This window comes from Parus major, chromosome 14 (genome assembly GCF_001522545.3).
Source record: "Parus major isolate Abel chromosome 14, Parus_major1.1, whole genome shotgun sequence".
In the NCBI taxonomy this organism is placed as follows: Eukaryota; Metazoa; Chordata; class Aves; order Passeriformes; family Paridae; genus Parus; species Parus major.
Genome location: NC_031783.1, coordinates 12,035,486 through 12,054,247, shown reverse-complemented (window position 1 = coordinate 12,054,247; position 18,762 = coordinate 12,035,486). Strand labels below are relative to the sequence as shown.

The 18,762-nt window shown below is 42.7% G+C and overlaps 1 protein-coding gene across 5 annotated transcripts in view; it reads left to right on the top strand.

The window, feature by feature from the left end:
- Positions 1–17,272, top strand: part of CARD11 (caspase recruitment domain family member 11) — a 50,180-nt gene extending 32,908 nt beyond the window's left edge. For 4 of the 5 annotated variants that reach the window (XM_033517947.1, XM_033517946.1, XM_019008289.2 and 1 more), the window contains 15 exons: positions 982–1,036; positions 2,242–2,351; positions 3,509–3,612; positions 6,246–6,298; positions 6,832–6,964; positions 7,432–7,633; positions 8,092–8,218; positions 9,304–9,544; positions 9,937–10,033; positions 11,094–11,189; positions 12,129–12,261; positions 12,798–12,977; positions 14,133–14,257; positions 15,084–15,199; positions 15,760–17,272. In XM_033517947.1, the coding sequence (XP_033373838.1) occupies positions 982–1,036; positions 2,242–2,351; positions 3,509–3,612; positions 6,246–6,298; positions 6,832–6,964; positions 7,432–7,633; positions 8,092–8,218; positions 9,304–9,544; positions 9,937–10,033; positions 11,094–11,189; positions 12,129–12,261; positions 12,798–12,977; positions 14,133–14,257; positions 15,084–15,199; positions 15,760–15,964 (1,977 nt within the window). In that variant the 3' untranslated portion in view covers positions 15,965–17,272. The remainder of the gene's footprint in view (positions 1–981; positions 1,037–2,241; positions 2,352–3,508; positions 3,613–6,245; positions 6,299–6,831; positions 6,965–7,431; positions 7,634–8,091; positions 8,219–9,303; positions 9,545–9,936; positions 10,034–11,093; positions 11,190–12,128; positions 12,262–12,797; positions 12,978–14,132; positions 14,258–15,083; positions 15,200–15,759) is intronic. The other variant, XM_033517948.1, reaches the window with a different exon arrangement.
- The last annotated feature ends 1,490 nt before the right edge of the window (positions 17,273–18,762 follow it).

Genomic DNA, 18,762 nt, shown 5'->3' with positions numbered 1-18,762 from the left:
AGGGACTTTTAGAACTATCAGATATAACACATGTTGTGTCTGTGCCTCTGAAACTGCTGTAAAGATAAGAATAGATCCGTGGATGATAGTGAGCTGTCAGTTTTTGCCCTGTGGTGATTTGCATCTTGAGGAGCAGATCTAATCAGGCTTCATAGACTGTTTTCTGTTTTCTTCTTGCTTCTGCTGTTCATTCACATTCTTGGAGCGTTGTCAATAAATTGATTCTTTGCCTCCTTAACATTTGTGGAAAAAAAGAAAATGACATAATGCCGGAGATCCAACACACACAGAAGGTGAAAAACGAAGCGTTGGTGGAAAAGCTCTCAGCAGCTGGAGGGAAAAATAGAAAGAAATGGACACAATCTAGAGCAAAATTAGCTATCTAATTTAGAATTAAATTATGGCAATTTCCTCACCCCTAACAGGAAGGGGTAGCATGAGTTAGGTTCATGCTTTCCCTGACTAGTTGCATTCACATGGCTATTATCTGATGCTGGATTCATGAACTGTAATGAAACCCCACAAAAATCTAACATTCAGGCTTTTGAGGTTCTCTTTCTTTTCATCTGCATTTGAATTCTCCCTGCCCTTCATAACCTTTCTGAGCTCTGACTGTCATTATTACTTATGACGATAGAGCTGCATTCTTCACATTGCACACTCCAAAAGGATGCCTGTTGTATTAACAGCAGCCTGAAACCAGTCCCAAGGCACCCACTTCACCTTTTGTCTCTTTGTTTCTTCAGCAGAATCTGGAAGCAATGCATTTGGGCCAGGCATTCAAAAGTAGTCAGGTAGCTCATCCTTCATCACTGCTGTGGTATTTAGATACCTAAATATCTTCTAAATTTTGGGTCCTGTTGTTTAAAGGAGGGCAAGTATATTACAACATAACAGTGAAAAAAGGTGGTGAAAATATCTGGTTTACAGTGTGTGGTAAATATTCTGCATTTGTGCTGATTTTTGTCCTCTTTCTTTTAGATAAGTCCAAGAGCTAAATCCCCTGTCAGCATGAACAAAACATCAGACTTTCAAGGTCAGAAAGAGCACCCATGTCCTTATTCCTATTCCATTGCTTTGTCTCTTTCACTAAATCTCTTTAAGTTGTTTTAACAAATATGCCAACCAGGGAAGATTTTAACTAAGTCCAAGTCAGTGAAAAAAAGCTAACACTTTCTCTCACAGTTACAAACGTAATGATTTAAAATAGTCAAGTGTTCTACTTCATTGTCCTCTCCATCCCAAGATACCTCCCCAGGCACACAATGTGCAGCCCACAGCTTAGCTAATTTTTCTGTTTTCTCAGTTTTCCATTTAGTTTACAAAAGTTGTAAAGTCATTTGTGTAACATCTGTACTAAAAATCATTATACCATTCTCTTTTTGCTGTTGGAAAAATCATTCAGGCTGAAAAGGCCCTAATCTAGTGATTGTCTAATGAGCTCCTTTGTCCTTCAGCAAAAGGGAATTAATTTTAAATCTAAAGCATTGCAAAGGCTGGGAGAGGGGGATTGACCCATGCCCCAGCCAGCTGCCAAGTTACCAAATTTGTTGCTGTACATTCATGTTTGATCTATTCCTAATTCTTCTTGTTTGTGTAACACTACCCCTCCAACACCAAACACCTTCAGAGACAGCATTTCCTTCAGTAGTTGTGTGTGCCCCTGTTGGACAAAATATCCTGGGAAAAACAGCTCCTGCTCCAAGGAACTCCATGTTAAACAGCAGCTTTGCTGTCAGGCACTGTGAAACATTAGTACCAATCAGAGGTGCTGAGGAAGGGAAGGAGTCCACATTCACTCTGTTACCTGGGGCTGCTGATGGATCTCAGGCTTCTTGGTCCCTGTTGTAAATTCTTTGTTGTAACAAAATGTAAATCTATGAGCCAAACTTGCAGGATGTCAGGTTCAGGTGGTGAAACTAAAACATAAATTCATGAAACAATCCTTCTTTAATTTGTCAAATAGCATTCACAGATCTATTACAAACATCTAGGATGGAGCTGAGAGACAAAGCAGGCAGGAGTCTGTGCAGAAGGGTGGGAATTTCTGTGCTTTGCCAGGGAAGGAATGGGAGGCAGAGCTGCAGGGCAGGTGTGTGTCTGGGGCCCCTGTCCAGTACAAGAAATGGAAAGAGAACAAGTGCAGCGGCACATCTGAGAAAGGCTGTGCACTGGGAGTTCTCTGACATGTTTCTCTCTGGTGTGTTTTGTCTGTGTGTTTCCCTTGTCTGGTGAGTGCAGCAGTCAGAGCACAGGATGAAGATGGGGCCGAGGGCAGCACCAGCCGCACGGACACGAGCTCCTCTGTGTCCATCAGTAACTCCATCAGCAGCTGTGAAGTCACCAAGATTGTAAGGATGCCCCTTGTCTGTCTACAGCCATCTCTCCTAATGTGGTTCAGAGCTTTCACAACTCAGTATTAGCACTTCCCCAGCATCCCAGCTGTGATCCCATTCAAGGCCCTTGTCAGAAGCTCCCTTAATCCTTTTACCAGTATTTTGTTAGAACTGTGTTATTAGCCTTTCCCAAAATCACAGAATTGGTTTATGTTTATTTAAAGATATTTCAGAGTATTTATGACCTCTTGCTGTCTCCTTATGCCATTTAACATTTACTTTTAGAAGAATGTGATTTGCTTTAAAAGCTGCTTTGTAACTTATCTGAGAAAATTTTAAGGGTTTTTTGAGTTCTATAATGCTTTTCCTGTCTATAAGTAATAGTAAGTGAGGAAAGGGGTGCAGATCACAGTTGGAAATTTCTGCATACCATAGTCAAACCATTTCTTCCCTGCTTGCTGTATCCCCATAATCTTCCAAGGTAGGTATTCCATTATACATATGTGGGCACTGACACAGCAGGACAGGCAGATAGAGAGAGTGCTCTTGCAGAGTGTTAATAACAAAGAACAAAACATCTTTCTAGAACACCGTGAAAAATGCTGCCCCCAGGAAATTAAAATTATACTCAAGAATAGCCAGGAAAGAACTTGCTGCCACTTGTAATAAGCTTAGCTGGGTTAGGAATATTTTTTTGGAATATCTGTTGGATGTTTAGATGACTTATACTGTCTTCCCCCTATTGCAATTCTGGGTTCAGTTTCCAGTGTACTGGAGGATTAATTATTTAATATATTGAGATCAGTATTTTTATTCCTCATTCCAAATATATATATATATTTGTATAAGCACACATACAGCTTTTCATCCCCCTCCTCCTATGTCTGTGCCACACACAAAAGTAAAGTTACAATGGCTCAATAAATGAGGCAGTTATGTGGTCACAGGAGAAGGTGCAGTGGCAGCACACAAGCTGTGCATTGTGCTAAAAACTGGGATATGCGAGTGTTCTTGCATTCTGCACAGCTAGAATCAACTTCTCTTTCTGTGTGTGCTTCTCAGTGCAGAGTGCAGCCAGTGCAGAGCACCATTGCTGATGCTGCTGTGAGTTAGAAGTTAGAGCACATTTCAGCCAGATAACCTTTCTGACACCTTTTGGTTCTCTTTCAAAGCAAACCCTGCGAAGTCGCAATGACAGCATCATGTCGACCACCCCAGAGCCTCCCGGGAACGATTCCATCGTGCGGCGCTGCAAAGAGGACACCCCTCACTGCAGGTGGGTCACACATGGGGAGCCCTGCCCTGAGCCTGATGGCACCAGGACAAGGGAAAAAGGGATGTAGAGGTCCTCGTGTTTGCCTCTGGTTGAAGAGACATAGGATTAACTCAAACTTCTCAAGGCTCAGCCCCTCATCCCGCATTTTGTCCAGAGCACTCAGGAGTGTCTGACAGTTCAGCTGGGATGAGTGACACAGTGATAGCACTGCAGCACTGACTGCAATGGACAGAAACACAAACAGGATTGGAATGACTTGGCACTGATGCTGTTGGAGAAAGTGTTCTCTCTGCCTCCAGACACAGCTTCAGTTTTTGCCCCTCAGCTCCATGCTGCCCACGTCCCCGTTCTTTCCCCCTCTCTCAAAGCCCCCTCTTCACTCTGTAAGCTGCCAAAGCAGAGCTGAGCTGCTTGCACATCTGTGAGGACTGGAGGAGAGAAGTGGAGGAGGAAGGTGGTTTTTGAGAGTCTCAGGGTCTGTTTCTCAGCAGAGAAGGGAGGGAAGAGAGGCTTTGCCCTTGGCTTCACCTTCTGCTGCAGCTTCCACTTCTGTCAGGTCAGGGTCCCATGGACTTCCCCTGGCAGTGCAATCACATCAGCTGGCGAGTGGGAAGTTGGAGGCAGGAAGGAGAGAGACCTCTCCAGCCTCACAGTTCCTGAAAGGACACTGACCCCTTTTCTAAAAAGTTTTTTGCAATGTGATACTCAGACATGCTATGTTGGTGTGGTGTCAACAGCATCAGTGTCTGCATCAGAAATACCAGGAGACACAAATACATTCCCTAAAGGTCTCAAGCAGAAGGAGAAAATATCAGAGCAGACCAATTTAGAAGAAAGCAATATAGTTGGGAGTTTAGATCTTTATTAGATCTGTTTTTAATATCTAATCTTTATTAGAACTTTATTCATATTTTTATGTTTTTCAAAACAATCTGATCTTGGGCAGACTTCCAGTTCTGCCTTTCTCTCTGGATAGGTTTGCAAGACAGCTTTCCACTGAGGCCATCCTCAGCTGGTTCTCCCACATCATTTTCTAGGCTGCTGAGGATTTAAGCAGTGTTTATTTTAGTCTCCCTTAGCTTCTACTTTATTGTCCTCCAAGTCTCTTTTTATAGTGTGTTGTATTAATTCAAGATGGAGAAATGGGGTTTTTTATTAATGATTTGAATGTTTTGTGCTGCAGGTGCTTGAGAAGCCCTTGGCATGTCTGAACTTTTCAATATTTGCAGTGTATTACAGAACACAGTAGAGATTACCTGGAGATTATTCATCTTGTGGATTTATTTCACTGTAACTCTGACTCTATTTTGTCCTGTGTGGTAAGGCATTGGAAGACTGAGTTGTACTAAAAGCAGAATTTTTCCCTCATATTAGATATTCTTCATGTGGAAAGAAAAGGTACTCTGGAACAGGTCTGAATGTGGGCTTACTTTGTTGAGCTGATAATCACCAAAGTCAAGAGTCTCAAGAGTCTGCCCAAACATTCACTGTAGTTTATAACTTTATAATTAGCATGATAAATTTTAGGAACTTATTTGTGAACATAATACAGAATAATTGCTGTTTGCAAGCCAAGTTGCAGGTTTCACAGTTCATCTCTTCTTAATTTGTGTGAAAAAAAAGGTGAGATCATCATTTAATGTAGGAAAAGGTACATTATTTCCCTGCTTATGCATGGTGTAAAAATAGCTGATACTCTGCAGCCTGGCTGCAAAAATTCACCCTTCAGCTGAAGCCAAATATGAGGAATATCAGCCCCACAGGAGACCTACAAATCATTTTGAATGGGAAAAACAACAAGCTGTTATTTAAACAGCTTTGCAACCAAAGGACATGCTTTAATGAAGTCCTTCTAGTGAAGCTGACAGATCACTCACTTGACTGGACAGCCTCAATACCCCTGTAAGAGCAAAATTTTAGTGAATTTAGAGTGGTTTTAAGGCCAGCCAACCTGATCACCTTTGCAGGAATGGCTGTGTCACTGGGAGCTGGGCTGGGTCCAGAGCTGTGGCAGTTCCTGTGCAAAAGCCCGCAGCATTTTGCCTGCAGGTACCTGAGTAGCCATGCAAGGTACCCTGAAACTGCTATAAAATGCTTCAGGTACTTTAAATCAAGCAGAGAAATTACTCCTGCTGCACCTCAGTAACTTCCCTTGCAGTCCCTCTGTCCATAAGTGAACTTGTGGCTTTTTGCTCTGTAGTGGAAAGCCCCCATGGTGCAGTGCATGCATAGCAGGCATGGTGCAGCCCTGTGTCTGTGCTGAACCAAGTGTGCTGGGAGTCACACACCAGAACATCACTCAGCAGCTTCCTCTTGTCCTCAGCAAAATCTGCATTCCCTCACTGCTGTTGGCCATTCTTCCTTCTGAACCTTCTTGCTGTTTCCCATGCTGGCTGACACATGTCTCCTGCCCTTTTCCGTGTCTTCTCTGGACCTTCAAGGATGGATGTTACTTGCTTATTTTGTCACAGCTGCACCATTGCCTGATGCAACACCTCCAACATCTTCCTTTTTCACAGAAGTTCCTCCTTCAGAGCTTAATGAAATTTGCTGAAGCTGGCAATCTGCTGAAAGCTTGGAAGTGTTCAGCTTTGTCTCTCTGCCATTATCTCATGCTTTGTTTTTAATTCCAGCCTGGCTGAAGAGGACAATGACAGCTTTGGATTCGATGCTTTGGAGCTGGATGGTAAGCAAGAGGATATCATTTATAATTGAATTATGAGCTAATACATGATCAACTCCCCAGCTACAGAGAGTGTCAGATAATCAGCCCTGCTCTAAGTAAATGGGACAAAAAGCCTGAGAGTAAATCAAGAAAACAAAGGGTAAGTGAGAAGGGGAAAGCAGTCACTCCTGAAGAGTGAAGTTGGAAAAGAGTTAATTTTGTTACCATGAGGGTGGTCAAACACTGCAACAGGATTGTCCAGACAGTTTTAGTCAAACTTGGAGATACCAAAAGCCAGCTAGACAAAGTCCTGAGCAATCTCCTTGAGCTGACCCTGCACTGAACTTTGACTTGACAGTCTCCAGAGGTCCCTTCCCACTTACTGTTCTATGAGAGTGGCATTCCTTGTGACACATCCTCTGGATATTAATCATACCTCTGCGAGAAGAATTTCCTATTTCAGCTGTTGCTGGGATCAATTAAAATTCATTTTCCCCTTTTCCATCTTTGTCATTTTATCTAGGACTTGTTATAATTCTTGTTACTCTTTCCAGATGACAGTCACGACAGGCAGTCACATGGAGCTCCTTCAGTGCACTCTTCCTCTTCTTCTCATCAGTCAGAAGGCCTGGACGCCTATGAGCTTGAGCATGTCAACTCCATATTTAGAAAGTTCTCACTGGAAAGGTATTTGAGATGCCATTTTACTTCCCTTAGAGACTGAGAGGAAAGGGTGCTGTGGTAGAAACTCTCTATTTATTTATTAGTTGCTGAAGTTATAACAGCAGAAGTGATTATAGTGGCAGCAGTATAACGTTATCTTGGAGCCCTTTCATGTACTGTAAACCCGTGAAGGTCATCCTGAAAGTTCAAAAACTTCAAGGCAGACAAAATGTTCTAAAGGCTTCAATTTCTCCTTGTGATCTTGCTATCTTGCTGCAAGAGCTTGCTGGGTGGAGAGCTGTTATACACTGAGTTTTCAGAGATGCACTGGGAGCAATCCAGATGCTCTTCTCCAGAACTGATGCAGTAACGAGGAGGATTTCTTTTGGAGTCCTTAGATCCCAGTGCTTGATAATGCTATCTCTCATTTCTCTTGCATGCATTTAACTCAGAGTGAGATAACCAATTGTGCCTTCCTCTCATGGACACAGACCCTTCCGTCCCTCTGTCACATCCGTGGGCCGCATCAGGAGCTCGTGTCACACGATCCAGCGCGTGACACTCAACGGGGACAGCCTCAACTCCGAGATCACCCTGCTCGGGGGCAATGACAAAGGCAGCTTCGTCAGCTCTGTCAAGACAGGCTCCCCTGCAGAGAAAGCTGGCCTTCGGGAGGGACACCAGATCCTCCTGGTGAGCATGAAATCCTCACCAAGCAGCACTGGGGGTCTGCCCACCCACCTGTGCTGTCCCTGGCATCCCATGAGCCATATTCAACAGTGTTTATGCCAAGTTTCTCTTTACCTAGATTTCCCTCCATTGCCAAAGCTCCCAAACCATTTTCCTGTTTAAATGCCTCCAAGAGGGAAAAAACACCCCCTCACAATTTATATTCCTGCACTTCCTACTCCCAGGGCAGCCTGGGATTGTCCAAGTGCTGCATTTCTGTTGACTACTAGCATTCCTAATTTGAGAGAAAAAGAATTATATAATTAGGATATAATATACATATAATATACATTGTATAATATACAATATAACAAAGTGTCTGCATTGTTTAATAAGAAAAAGATCATGGCACTTGAAAAAAATGGTTTAATTGACTCAGAGATTGAACTTGCACTGGAGAGTAATATGTCTTTCATATCTAGTTGGAGGGCTGCATTAAAGGGGAAAATCAAAGTGTTCCTTTGGATACTTGCACAAAGGAAGAAGTTCACTGGACAATTCAGAGGTGCAGTGGTCCAGTAACACTCCAGTATAAATCAAATCATGAAGGTAAGACCAAAAATATTTCTTATCTCAAGTAGTCTCAGGGCTTTTATAGCAACTTGTCTGGAAGAGAATGACAGGACTACCATATCCTTTATATTGGGATAAATCTGGAGCATGCCACTGATGTTAACTACAGCTCCTCTGTGGAACTGCTTCAGCTTTTAGCCTGGCATCTGAGGAAAAAAAACAACATGTGCTTGTCAACAGGATTCTGAAAAATTTACATGGTGGCCAATAGCAACATGACTCATGAAACATGCTCTAGCTTATTTTTATGTATATAGTTTTCTGCAATACAATGTGGCAAGCTGAATGATCTTTATGCAGCTGGTCGATTTAGCATTTACCTGATGGAGTTGCCCTGTTTATTACCTTTGTGGCTTTATCTTATCTTTAACATCTGGAGTTCATGTGTGGCGAACAGAATTTGATTTTAGTGTTCAGGTTCTATAATGATAATTTCAGGTTATGGATCAAAAAGTACATTCCAAAATCCATTCTTTACTGATGTGTATAAATGGGCATTCATGATTTTATGTTGGTTAGAGAATTTCAGCTTCATAGATCACGCAGGAAGTGATGCCTTTGATTTTCTTTGATGTTTTCAGTGGTAGGAAAGACTATTGCAATTTTTTGAGCATCACTTAGCTGCAGTTAAAGCATGTTATAGATTCTGGGAGTGCCAATTAGAGCTAATAATAAGGGGAATAGCTTGTCATTAAAATTGCTAGCAGAACTCACATGGTACTTAGAGGGCAGAGCTATGGCTGTGTCTGTGTCTTTGCTGAGTTCTCTGTTCTACAGGTCATGTGGTGAGTACTGAGAATGGAGTTACCTAAAAGTAGCATTATAATGAGAATATTCCCACAGAGCTGACAGCAGCAGCTTGGGCTGTCCCTGAGTCAGTGCCCCATCAGTGTCTCTGAGGTGCAGGCCCATAATCTTGCTGGAGCTACTGCAAGCAGCGCTCTGGAAGTACAAACCTCTCTGAGAGGAACCTCAGGAGTTCGTGCTGTGGCTTCTCCCAGAGGGAATGCAGCAAGAGCAGAGTGTGGGATCCTGCCTCACCCCTTCCCTCCCTGCTGCAGGGTACCGCAAGCTGCTGTCGGAGCTGGAGGAAGGGCTCATCACCTCGGGGGACTCCTTTCACATCCGCCTGAACCTGAACATCTCCAGCCAGCTGGACTGCTGCTCCCTGTCAGTGAAATGTGATGAGATCGTCCACATTCTCGACACCATGTACCAGGGCAGGTGTGAGTGGCTGTGTGCCAGGGTGGATCCCTTCACTGACAGGGACCTGGAGATGGGGACCATTCCCAGCTACAGCAGGTGAGAGTGATACTGAGTGACCATCACTGAGAACAGGCAACTTAATTACTGCTCTAAGGAAAGAGGTGTCTATGTCTTAAATTTTGAGATAGGGTGTTAAATTGTAGTATGAGCTATAAAACTTAAGAATGGAGATTCCAGATGCTACCTGAAAAAATAAAGTGGGTTGCTCAAAAAGTACCATATGCAAATATTCCATGGATATTCTTTAATCCTTAACTGCACTGCAGTCCTTTGTATTGTTTCATTCCTGCTTTTACTGCATGGTTCAGTCAGTCCTCACTGCTATTTCTATTTAATCTTTTCTGTAGGCACAGACCCATTGCAGTCCAGCTTTCTTGTGAGTGGTTTCAAAAATATCTTGATCTGTGTGATTTCATCCTTTTTTTCAGAGCCCAGCAACTCCTTTTGGTGAAGCTGCAGCGGTTGATGCACAGAGGAAGCAAAGATGAGACAGAAAACTCCTACAACACCCTTCGGGCACTGCGGGTAAATATCTACAAACAAAGTCTTTTAACACCTCATACTCCCCTGCTGCTGGATTTTCATTTTTCATTTTTAATCATAATTTTAAAGAAATTCCTGTTTACACTATATGTAGGTTTTGATTGTGTCAGGCAATGGGCACCTTCTGTTTGCTTTAAATAATATTGTCCCTGGGAATGAACCCAGCTCTGGCTCTCTATTAACCCTTCCAGCTAGGAGAGACTACACTTTAAAAGTCCAAAGTCTGTTCTGTGGTTTATTTTCCATTTACTTCTCATGCTTCTTTGCATGTAAATGTTTGATGCATCTTCATGTACACATGAAGAAGAATCTGTGTCCTTGCAGTTAATAATCAGAATTATTTCTCTCCTATTGTGAATAAGCCTCTAAACCACAGAGTCTGTTGTCCCACTTTAGAAAGACCTGTCTCTTCCAGGTGGATGCTGTGGAGAGAATTGGGATTATCAGGCCTTCACACACAACAGCCCTTCTAATTTTTCATTTTCCATCATTACAGCAATTTGATTTTTCTTTCTTTAGACCCCCAAATTCCATTTTTACATAATTAAAACTGCCTTCCTGGTGTATTAGTTACTGTAAGTTATTTTTAGAGTCTGGGAGACTTTTCATGCTGCTAAGTTTTGCAGAGACTTAGGTAGACAGTGCTTGTGCTTGATTTCAGTCAAGGTTAAGTGTCACACATTCCTTCTGTGCTCCCAGCCCCACTGATCAAAGGGACAGAAACCACTGGCAGAGGTGCATGTGAAAGCAAAAGCTGTGCATGCTCTTTCTTGGTGCAGAAATTATCTTTTTCTTAGATGTGGAGAGCAGTCTATGAACAAAGGAATGTGAAGAGCAGTGAAAAATGCGGTGTTTGTCAGCACAGGCCATGCAATGTCCCCTGTTTGTTTAGAACATTGCATTTGGGATAGGTATAAATCACTATCCCTTTTATTGGAAATATAAAGTATCTGGTTTGGCTTCTTTTTTTCTCAAATGTTATGATTGAAAAAAATACAAAAAAGAGGGGGAGGGAGAAAAACTCCTATGTTATTTTTACTAGAATACATTGCAGCCAGAGGAGCCTGCCCTGCAGAACGACACAAAAACCAGCCCTCGCCTCTCCAGAGCAAGCTTTCTTTTGGGCCAGATTTTACAGGTAATAAAGTTCAAATCCTCAGTGCAATGTCTGAAATAGTGGATCTGAACAGTAGATATTCTCAGGCTATCCTAATTCACCCAGAAATCCCAGTTCAGGCCTAGAGGTTGTATGGGAATTTATTCCTATCAAAAAGAGATTTAATGCATGAAGGAAAAGGATGGGTTGTGTTTTCTGTTGTGATGTGGGGTCTTTGTTTTAAAGAGCATGGCTTCCCTTATGGATGTACCTTGAGGAATCCCACACATCTGCCATCAGAGGCTGAAATGTGCTTTGTTTTTACCATAAAGACAAATCTGATGGGCTGGATCAAATCTCCAAGTCTCTGAGATAGGGCTCCATCAGAAAATAGTCCTTTAATTGTGGGCCAGTGACTCTGAGCATGACAGACTGTGTGGGTGCAAGATAAAGCTTTGGAAGGAAGGTGTTTGGGAAAGGTTAGCATATACAGAGGAGGAGGAGTTAATGTTTGGATAGAGGAATAGGCAGGTGGATGAGGAAGGAAAGCACAAACCCTATTTCTCGTGTAAAATGACTGTTAAAAAGATGCCATTTGGGAGTTTTAGAGTCTCTCTGGTAGAGCAAAGAAGAGGCAGTTTGGGTATAACCTGTGATACATTAGTGCACATACTCTGGATATGATGTACACATCAGTGCTTGTGCTGGTGGTAGCAGGGAGCTTTGTGAAGGGAAAAGATGCTTCTTAAGAGCAGAGAACAAAACAACAAACCCCAAAGGGGATTAACACAGGCTCTGAAACAGATCTATGATATTTAAAGAGTCTCAGAATTCAGTCCACAGATCCATGGAGTCCTGTCTTTGATAGACACAAATGATTCAGATCTCATCGGTAATGAGTGTCAGCTGATGAATACATGGGAGTACAAATAATGCAAGAAATGAGGCTCAAATCTCTCCTTATTTTGTTCACCTTTTCAGTTTGTCAGTAGGTCTGAGAACAAATACAAACGAATGAACAGCAACGAGCGGGTCCGCATTGTCACAGGCTGGCCCTCGGGCCTGGCACTGAGCTCATCCGAAGGGAAGAAGCAGCTGCCTGATAAACTGGAAGGTACAAATCTAAAATAGCTTTTACACAGCACTGACACAGAGGCCTACATAAACATCTACAGAGCAGCATGGCTGCAAAATATATCACAGGTCTTGCATTTGTAGTCCACTCTGCAAAAGTTCAACAGCAATTGTAACCAAACCTGATTTTGCTAAGTGCTTGGGGCACTGAGCCTTCACAGGCAGCTTTAGAACACTGAAATGTCCTGTTTGGCTGGCAGTTCTTCCTAGGTGCTTTCTTGCCTTTTGCTCCAAAACATTTAACTTGGAGTAAGTCAAGCTAACAAGCAGAAAGTCTCCAAGCAAATGTTGAGTTGAAGAGGTTAAGAAATAATCTCTTGAAAGCAAAAGGCAGTTGAATTATTTAGTATTAGGTTGGACATCATAGTGCTGTGAGTATAGTAAAGACAACCCCAATGAAAGGGAAGGACCACGTATGACTAACCATGTAATTTCTGGTTCGTGTGTGCCTCCTTTCTTTTCTCCAAATATTGATGGAGAAGAACCCAGAGGATAAATGTCTTGTTCTTTGCTCAGATGTGGATTCCGAGAGTGAAATCGATAAGAGGCTCAGTCTGATCCCTTATAGCTTGGTGAGACCCATCCACTGCGAGCGCAGGCGCCCCGTGCTGTTCACCCCCACCATGCTGGCCAAGCCCTTGGTGCAGAAGCTTCTCAACTCTGGAGGTGCCCTGGAATTCAACATATGCAAGCCAGGTAATGGGATAAGAGAGGGCCATGACTGTCAGCCCTCAGTGTTGGAAATACGAACATATATATGCATGCACACGTAGGGGAATGCACATGTGAGAGTTGCTTGAGGTACTTCAAGTCACATCAGAGTGATGTGTAGCTGTAAATCCTGCTTTTTGAGACTATCTGGGATATTTGAATGTTTTTGAGACAGCCAGTACACATGGTTATGAGATTCTGTGTCTATAAATATTATCCATGTGTATGCTGTGTGGTTGCTAGGCTGCCCCTCAGAGACTGAAATGCTGTGAGTGCTCTTTCTGTTTGCATACTGTTTGCATACTGCATATCTAGGCAATGTGAAATTTTGATTAATTTGTTTCTAGTATTTGCTATTATGAGGACTATCTTCCCTAGAGCGACTTTAGGTTTCTGTCTCATCCAAGCTGTGAAGATTGTGCATTTGATCTACTGGAAAGACTGATTTTCTTCCATGCTAAGTATTTACTATTAAAGCAGTATGCAGTGCTGTGATGGCTGCAGGGCAGGATTGTATACAACCCAGCATTAAACAGAGCTGACGTTTCATTTTTACACTAATATTGAATACCCACAGCATCGTATGCAGCCTTACAGTCATCCAGACAGAGAAACTGAGAAGTTAAGTATTATAATAAATATCCCCTGTCTTGCAACATAAAACAAAAGCTTTGATGTAGAGCTGCAATTCACAAGGGGGCCGGTATCACACATTGCAACCTAAGCCAAATTTTTTTGAAACTTTAAACACAAATGTTGGAACACTAAATCCTTATTTTAGGATCCTGTACTGAAGAGGCCACCTTTTTTTAGCACTTCTCAGCATCCTCCATTGCTGAACAGATACTATATAACATTAGGTGCTGGAATTGTATTTACTGTTTTAATTTAATGCCTTCATAGCGTTGTAGTAATTGCCCAAGGACTCATTGGTGCAGGATATAGCTGAGATGCTCAGCTGTGATCAGATTAGGCTTTAATTGAATTCAATGGAAGAAATGAGGCAGCTGTTAAGACAATTCATTGCTCATCCTCCTACCCTGAACCATCCTCACATCCCATGTAAAGTACTACTGGGTACTTTTCTATGTGTTCTGCTGCTGTAAATTTGATTTTGTCCCCATCCACATCTCCTCCTAGATATTGTAACAAAGGAAGAGTTCTTAAGGAAGCAAAGGACAGAGACAGTCATCTTCAGCAGAGAGAAGAATCTGAACACATACGAGTGTATTGTACCTGCCAACATCGAGGCTGTTGCTCTCAAGGTGCTCACAGTGCTCTGTGTCCCTTCTCTGTGAACCTCTCTGCAATGTCTTGGATAACAGACTGGCCAATTTACAGTTGCACATTCTCTCTCCTGCCTTTCTTCAATCTCAGATTTTTATTTGTTCCCCCAAATGGTTTTTATTTGTGCACTTACTTTTCCTTTTCTTTCACATCCTCTGCCATATTCTTTTGTATTCCCCCTCATTCCCTGTGATGACCCACATAGATGCAGTTAAATATCCTTTCATTTTCTGTGCTCCATCCTTTATTCATTTCCTTTTCATATCATAAGTATATATGAATACACGAGAGAGTAAGAGATACAAGGACCTAGACAAAGGAAAGGGAAGCCTGAAACTCAGACACAGGGGTGTAAAGAACAAAGATTACAATGCCCAAGACACAGATCTGATGTCAAGTAGAGTAGATTTGATGCACAGCATGAAAAAAAAAAGGAGAATTAAAGTGATGGTTTTTTGTCTCACAAGTAGTTGCAGTAGATGTTCTTTCTGAGCAAAAAACAAGTCTGTGTGTTTGTGTCTATATGTAAAACTGGTGTTTTATCATACTCTTCATCTTTAAAGCAATCCATTTCCATTTTAAACCTTTTTAGAAAGCTGTTAAGCTCAGCTGTTATTTGACTGACTAGTTTTAAAACAGTAGGAGGAGCTGGACTTTAAATGTATATTTGATTAAAAGGTTTTACATCAGTACAATGGTAAATAGAGTGCTTTCCAAATGACCCCATAAGGGATAGGTATCGTTATCTTGAGATTCCACAGCAATGAATTTTCCTTTGTGACACTGTTATGACTTTGTTTTTAGAACAAGCATTGTCTCCTGGAAGCTGGAATAAGCTGCACGAAGGATTTAATCAAAGCCAAGATATATCCTATTGTTCTCTTTATAAGAGTCTCAGAGAAAAACATCAAGAGGTTCAGGTAACATGTCAAACCTTTTGCATATTTGATATTCCGTCTTATTCAGTGAATAATTCTTGAGTCCTATAATGTTCTCACTGAGAGAAATAAAGAACCTCATCCCTCTCCATCTGCTACTTCTATGTGCACTCTTTCCTCCCATGACTCCTCCCTGAAATCTAACAACGAGAGAAAGCAGGAATTCCCCAAATCTGGCACTCCTTCACTGTCACTGGTGGCAATGAGCATTGTGGGAGGATGAGACAGAAGAAAATGTGGTTTTCTCCATGCTCAGCACTCCCACAGCATTTCTTAAGGTAATGCAAGCTGGAAGAGGAGCGCTCGTAAACACTTGCACTCTCCCTCCATTCAATCCTCTTGAATTGTTTCCCCATAGCAAATATTTCTCCTTGGGGGCAGCATGGAGGTAAGGGGATGGTAGACCTGAAGTAGCTGCATTCCTCACTGCTTTTATTGCTTGTAAGTAGTTAGAAGAAAATAAATTCTTGATGGGACAGCTGGGACTACAGGATTAACTTAAAATGCAAGACATTTATTTTTGGTCTGCTCATTTGATACAGGAAACTGCTGCCGAAGCCGGAGACTGAGGATGAGTTTTTACGGATGTGCCGCCTGAAGGAGAAAGAACTGGAAGCACTGCCTTGCCTTTATGCCTCTGTGGAGGCAGAGGTGTGGAGCAGCATTGAGGATCTTATCCGGACAATAAAGGACAGGATCGGGGAAGAGCAGCGGAAAACCGTCTGGATAGATGAAGATCAGCTATAAAAAGCCCCAAGTAACAAGGAGCTCTTTGGTGAGGAAAGGACATACCCAGGTGGAGCAGGGGTTGACAGAAGTCTCTGGTTAGGTGCCCAGAGCTCACTCCTGTTTCACCCTTGCTGGCTGGGCACTTCCTGCTGGCAGGATGCATGTCTGGAACGGGACTGGAGCTGTGTTGAAGAGCCAGAGTCTCAGATGCTGAGATCCAGGCTGTGGGGCCACCACCACAATTCCTGATCCACTGGCATTTCTTAAGGGACAGCACCTGTTTAACACATGAGGACAAAGATCTTGAGAGGGAGCTTGGGGTAATTTATTATGTTCAAAATATGGATCTCTTTTGTCTCATTGAAAACTTCTGATGAGACCAAATAAGTGGAATCTGAAAGGGATAAGGCACGGGGACTGGGCTCCAGGATGTGGAATTGAGATGTGCCCCACACCTCCCTGAGGTGAGATTCTGAACTTACCCAGTTGAGGAAGCTGAAGGCTGGCTGGGAGCAGCAGCAACACAACTGCTGATGGCCAGAGCAGTTCTGTAGCCCTGTTTCTCCAAAGTCATTTTAATGAAAAGAGAAGAAAATATCTATTCCTCCTGGCATTAACTAAAATGAAAATTTTCTCTTCCTTTTGAAACCCCATTTTTATTTAACAGTTTTGCAGGTTTCCTTTGTAGTCCTGGTGCTTACAGGAAAGAGACTTCACTGTCCCAGTGGCACAATAGATCTTTCCAGATCTGCCAACGTTTCATTTAGTTTATCCCTGCCTCTGCATCACATTCATCTGTACATCTCTCAGTTTTTAACAATTTTTTTTTACTCACGGAAAATACCACAGTGCCTTCTTCGGACAACAGGTTTCTCTGTTTCTTCACTGAAATATTTCTCTACAACATCATTGCCTGCCAACATGCCTGCTCTCTACAGGAGGGACTATTCTTAGGAAAGGAGAATTTCATAAGCCAGTAATTGCTGTGAACCACTCAGTCCTTGACCTGTGTGCCATGACTGAGAGCGAGGAGACCAGCGGGCACCACGCTGTGCTGTGGCCAAGTGGGATAATGCTTCCAGAAGTGTGTGTAGAGCTAAGGAGACCATGTCCCGTTTTCAAAAGCACTTAAGTCCTCAGAGAGTTTAAGTTCCACTGCTCATGAGTGTGACTTAGACTCCTAAATCTCTTCAGTCTTTGAAATCTTTCCTCTCGACATTAGACGCTGTACTGAGATTGCCAAATTGATCCAATAAAACTGACCCGAATATAATGACTCGTGCAATTGCTGATCTGAAATGCAATAAAAATTGACCTACAGATGAAGAGTGGTCCATCCCATTGTCCTTAGATCCTTCATTCCTTGCCATATCCCTCTCTTTTAAAGATGCATTTAATAACAAATTTCCTTTCCTTCTGCATTCATTCCCAGTCCCCCATCTTGGTGCTGTGGACTGATGTACAGCAGCCCACAATAAAAAAAAATCAGAATCTAAACAGAACATCTGGCCTGGTTGCCTTCACTAGATTAGCTGCTCCCTTGCCTTTGCAACAAACTTCTGCTGTGGGTGTCTCTCAGGTAGACTGGGTCAGCTCATGTTGGCTTGTGGGACTATACTTTTCTTTTATGCTCTTTTTTCTTTTATGCTCTTCTCTTTTATGCACATAATTTTTTAACTAATGGAATCTTCGAGAAGTAATTTATGTCACTTTACATCTAATTACTGCTGCTGTGTTTCTCAAGTTATTAATGTTTGAAAGAATGCTCATAGCTAGCACTTCTCAGAGAATAGCTCTTTACCTGCCCAATGCCATCTGCTTGGACTGTGCAAGCAGGGGGATACTTCCATGTGCAATCTCTTTACAAAAAGGACAGGCTGCACACACAATTTGCAACTCCCTCCAGGGCAAAGAATAACAACCAGTTGGGGTATATATAGAACAAATTGGATGATTCTTCAGAGAATATGTAGCTCAAGCAGAAATCAGAAAGCATCAGTTGGAAGAATTAAGCCTTCCAGGAGCATTTTGCATTCATTCCTAATGTCCTGATAATGCAACCTTGTGTAACAGCTGCCCGTGGTTTGTTTCTGCCCCTCTTGTGAAAGCTTTTGAGTCCACAGCAGAGCAATGGGAGGGACTGCAGGAACATTTCTCAGCTGCTTCAGCAAAAAGTTCAGCCAGGTCAGCGTCAGATGCCTCCAGGAGCCAGCAGCTGACTGCTCACCGGGCAGCACGTGGAGGATGTCCGTGTGCCACCGGCTGTGCCACAGGGATCGCTACCATCTGCTGGAATGGCTGCAACAGATGGCAGGTGGGGCAGAGGGGATGGACTGTCTCAGAATGCTGGGGTTGTTTCTGCAGTGATCTCCTCTCCCCACAGCTTTATGCCTCTTTTCATGGACAAAGCTGCAGATGTGATTTGTCCCACTTCACTTTCGGCACAGGAAAGGCATATGCCAAACTCTGGAGGAGGCTCCTTTGCAGTGAGCACAGATACTCCTCCAAAGAGCTGTTTCTCTGCCTTACTGGAGATGGCTATCTAAGGGTGAGATGAATTGCCCTCTGAACTGTCTGGGGCTTTCATAGACTACAGCCAGAAACAAGAGAATTAGCCTGGCCTTTAGCATTTAGCTCTTTGATCTGTAATTTAGGACAGCTAAACCACCTTATGGGAAAAGTGGCAGAGAACAAGAGATCTAATTATTTCTGTGAAACAAGAGAGGAATGGATACATGGAATGGACCTTTTTTTCATGTCCAAGTGCCTCTGTAAATTCCCAGCTCTGCAGACACTACAGGGCATTGTGGTTGTCT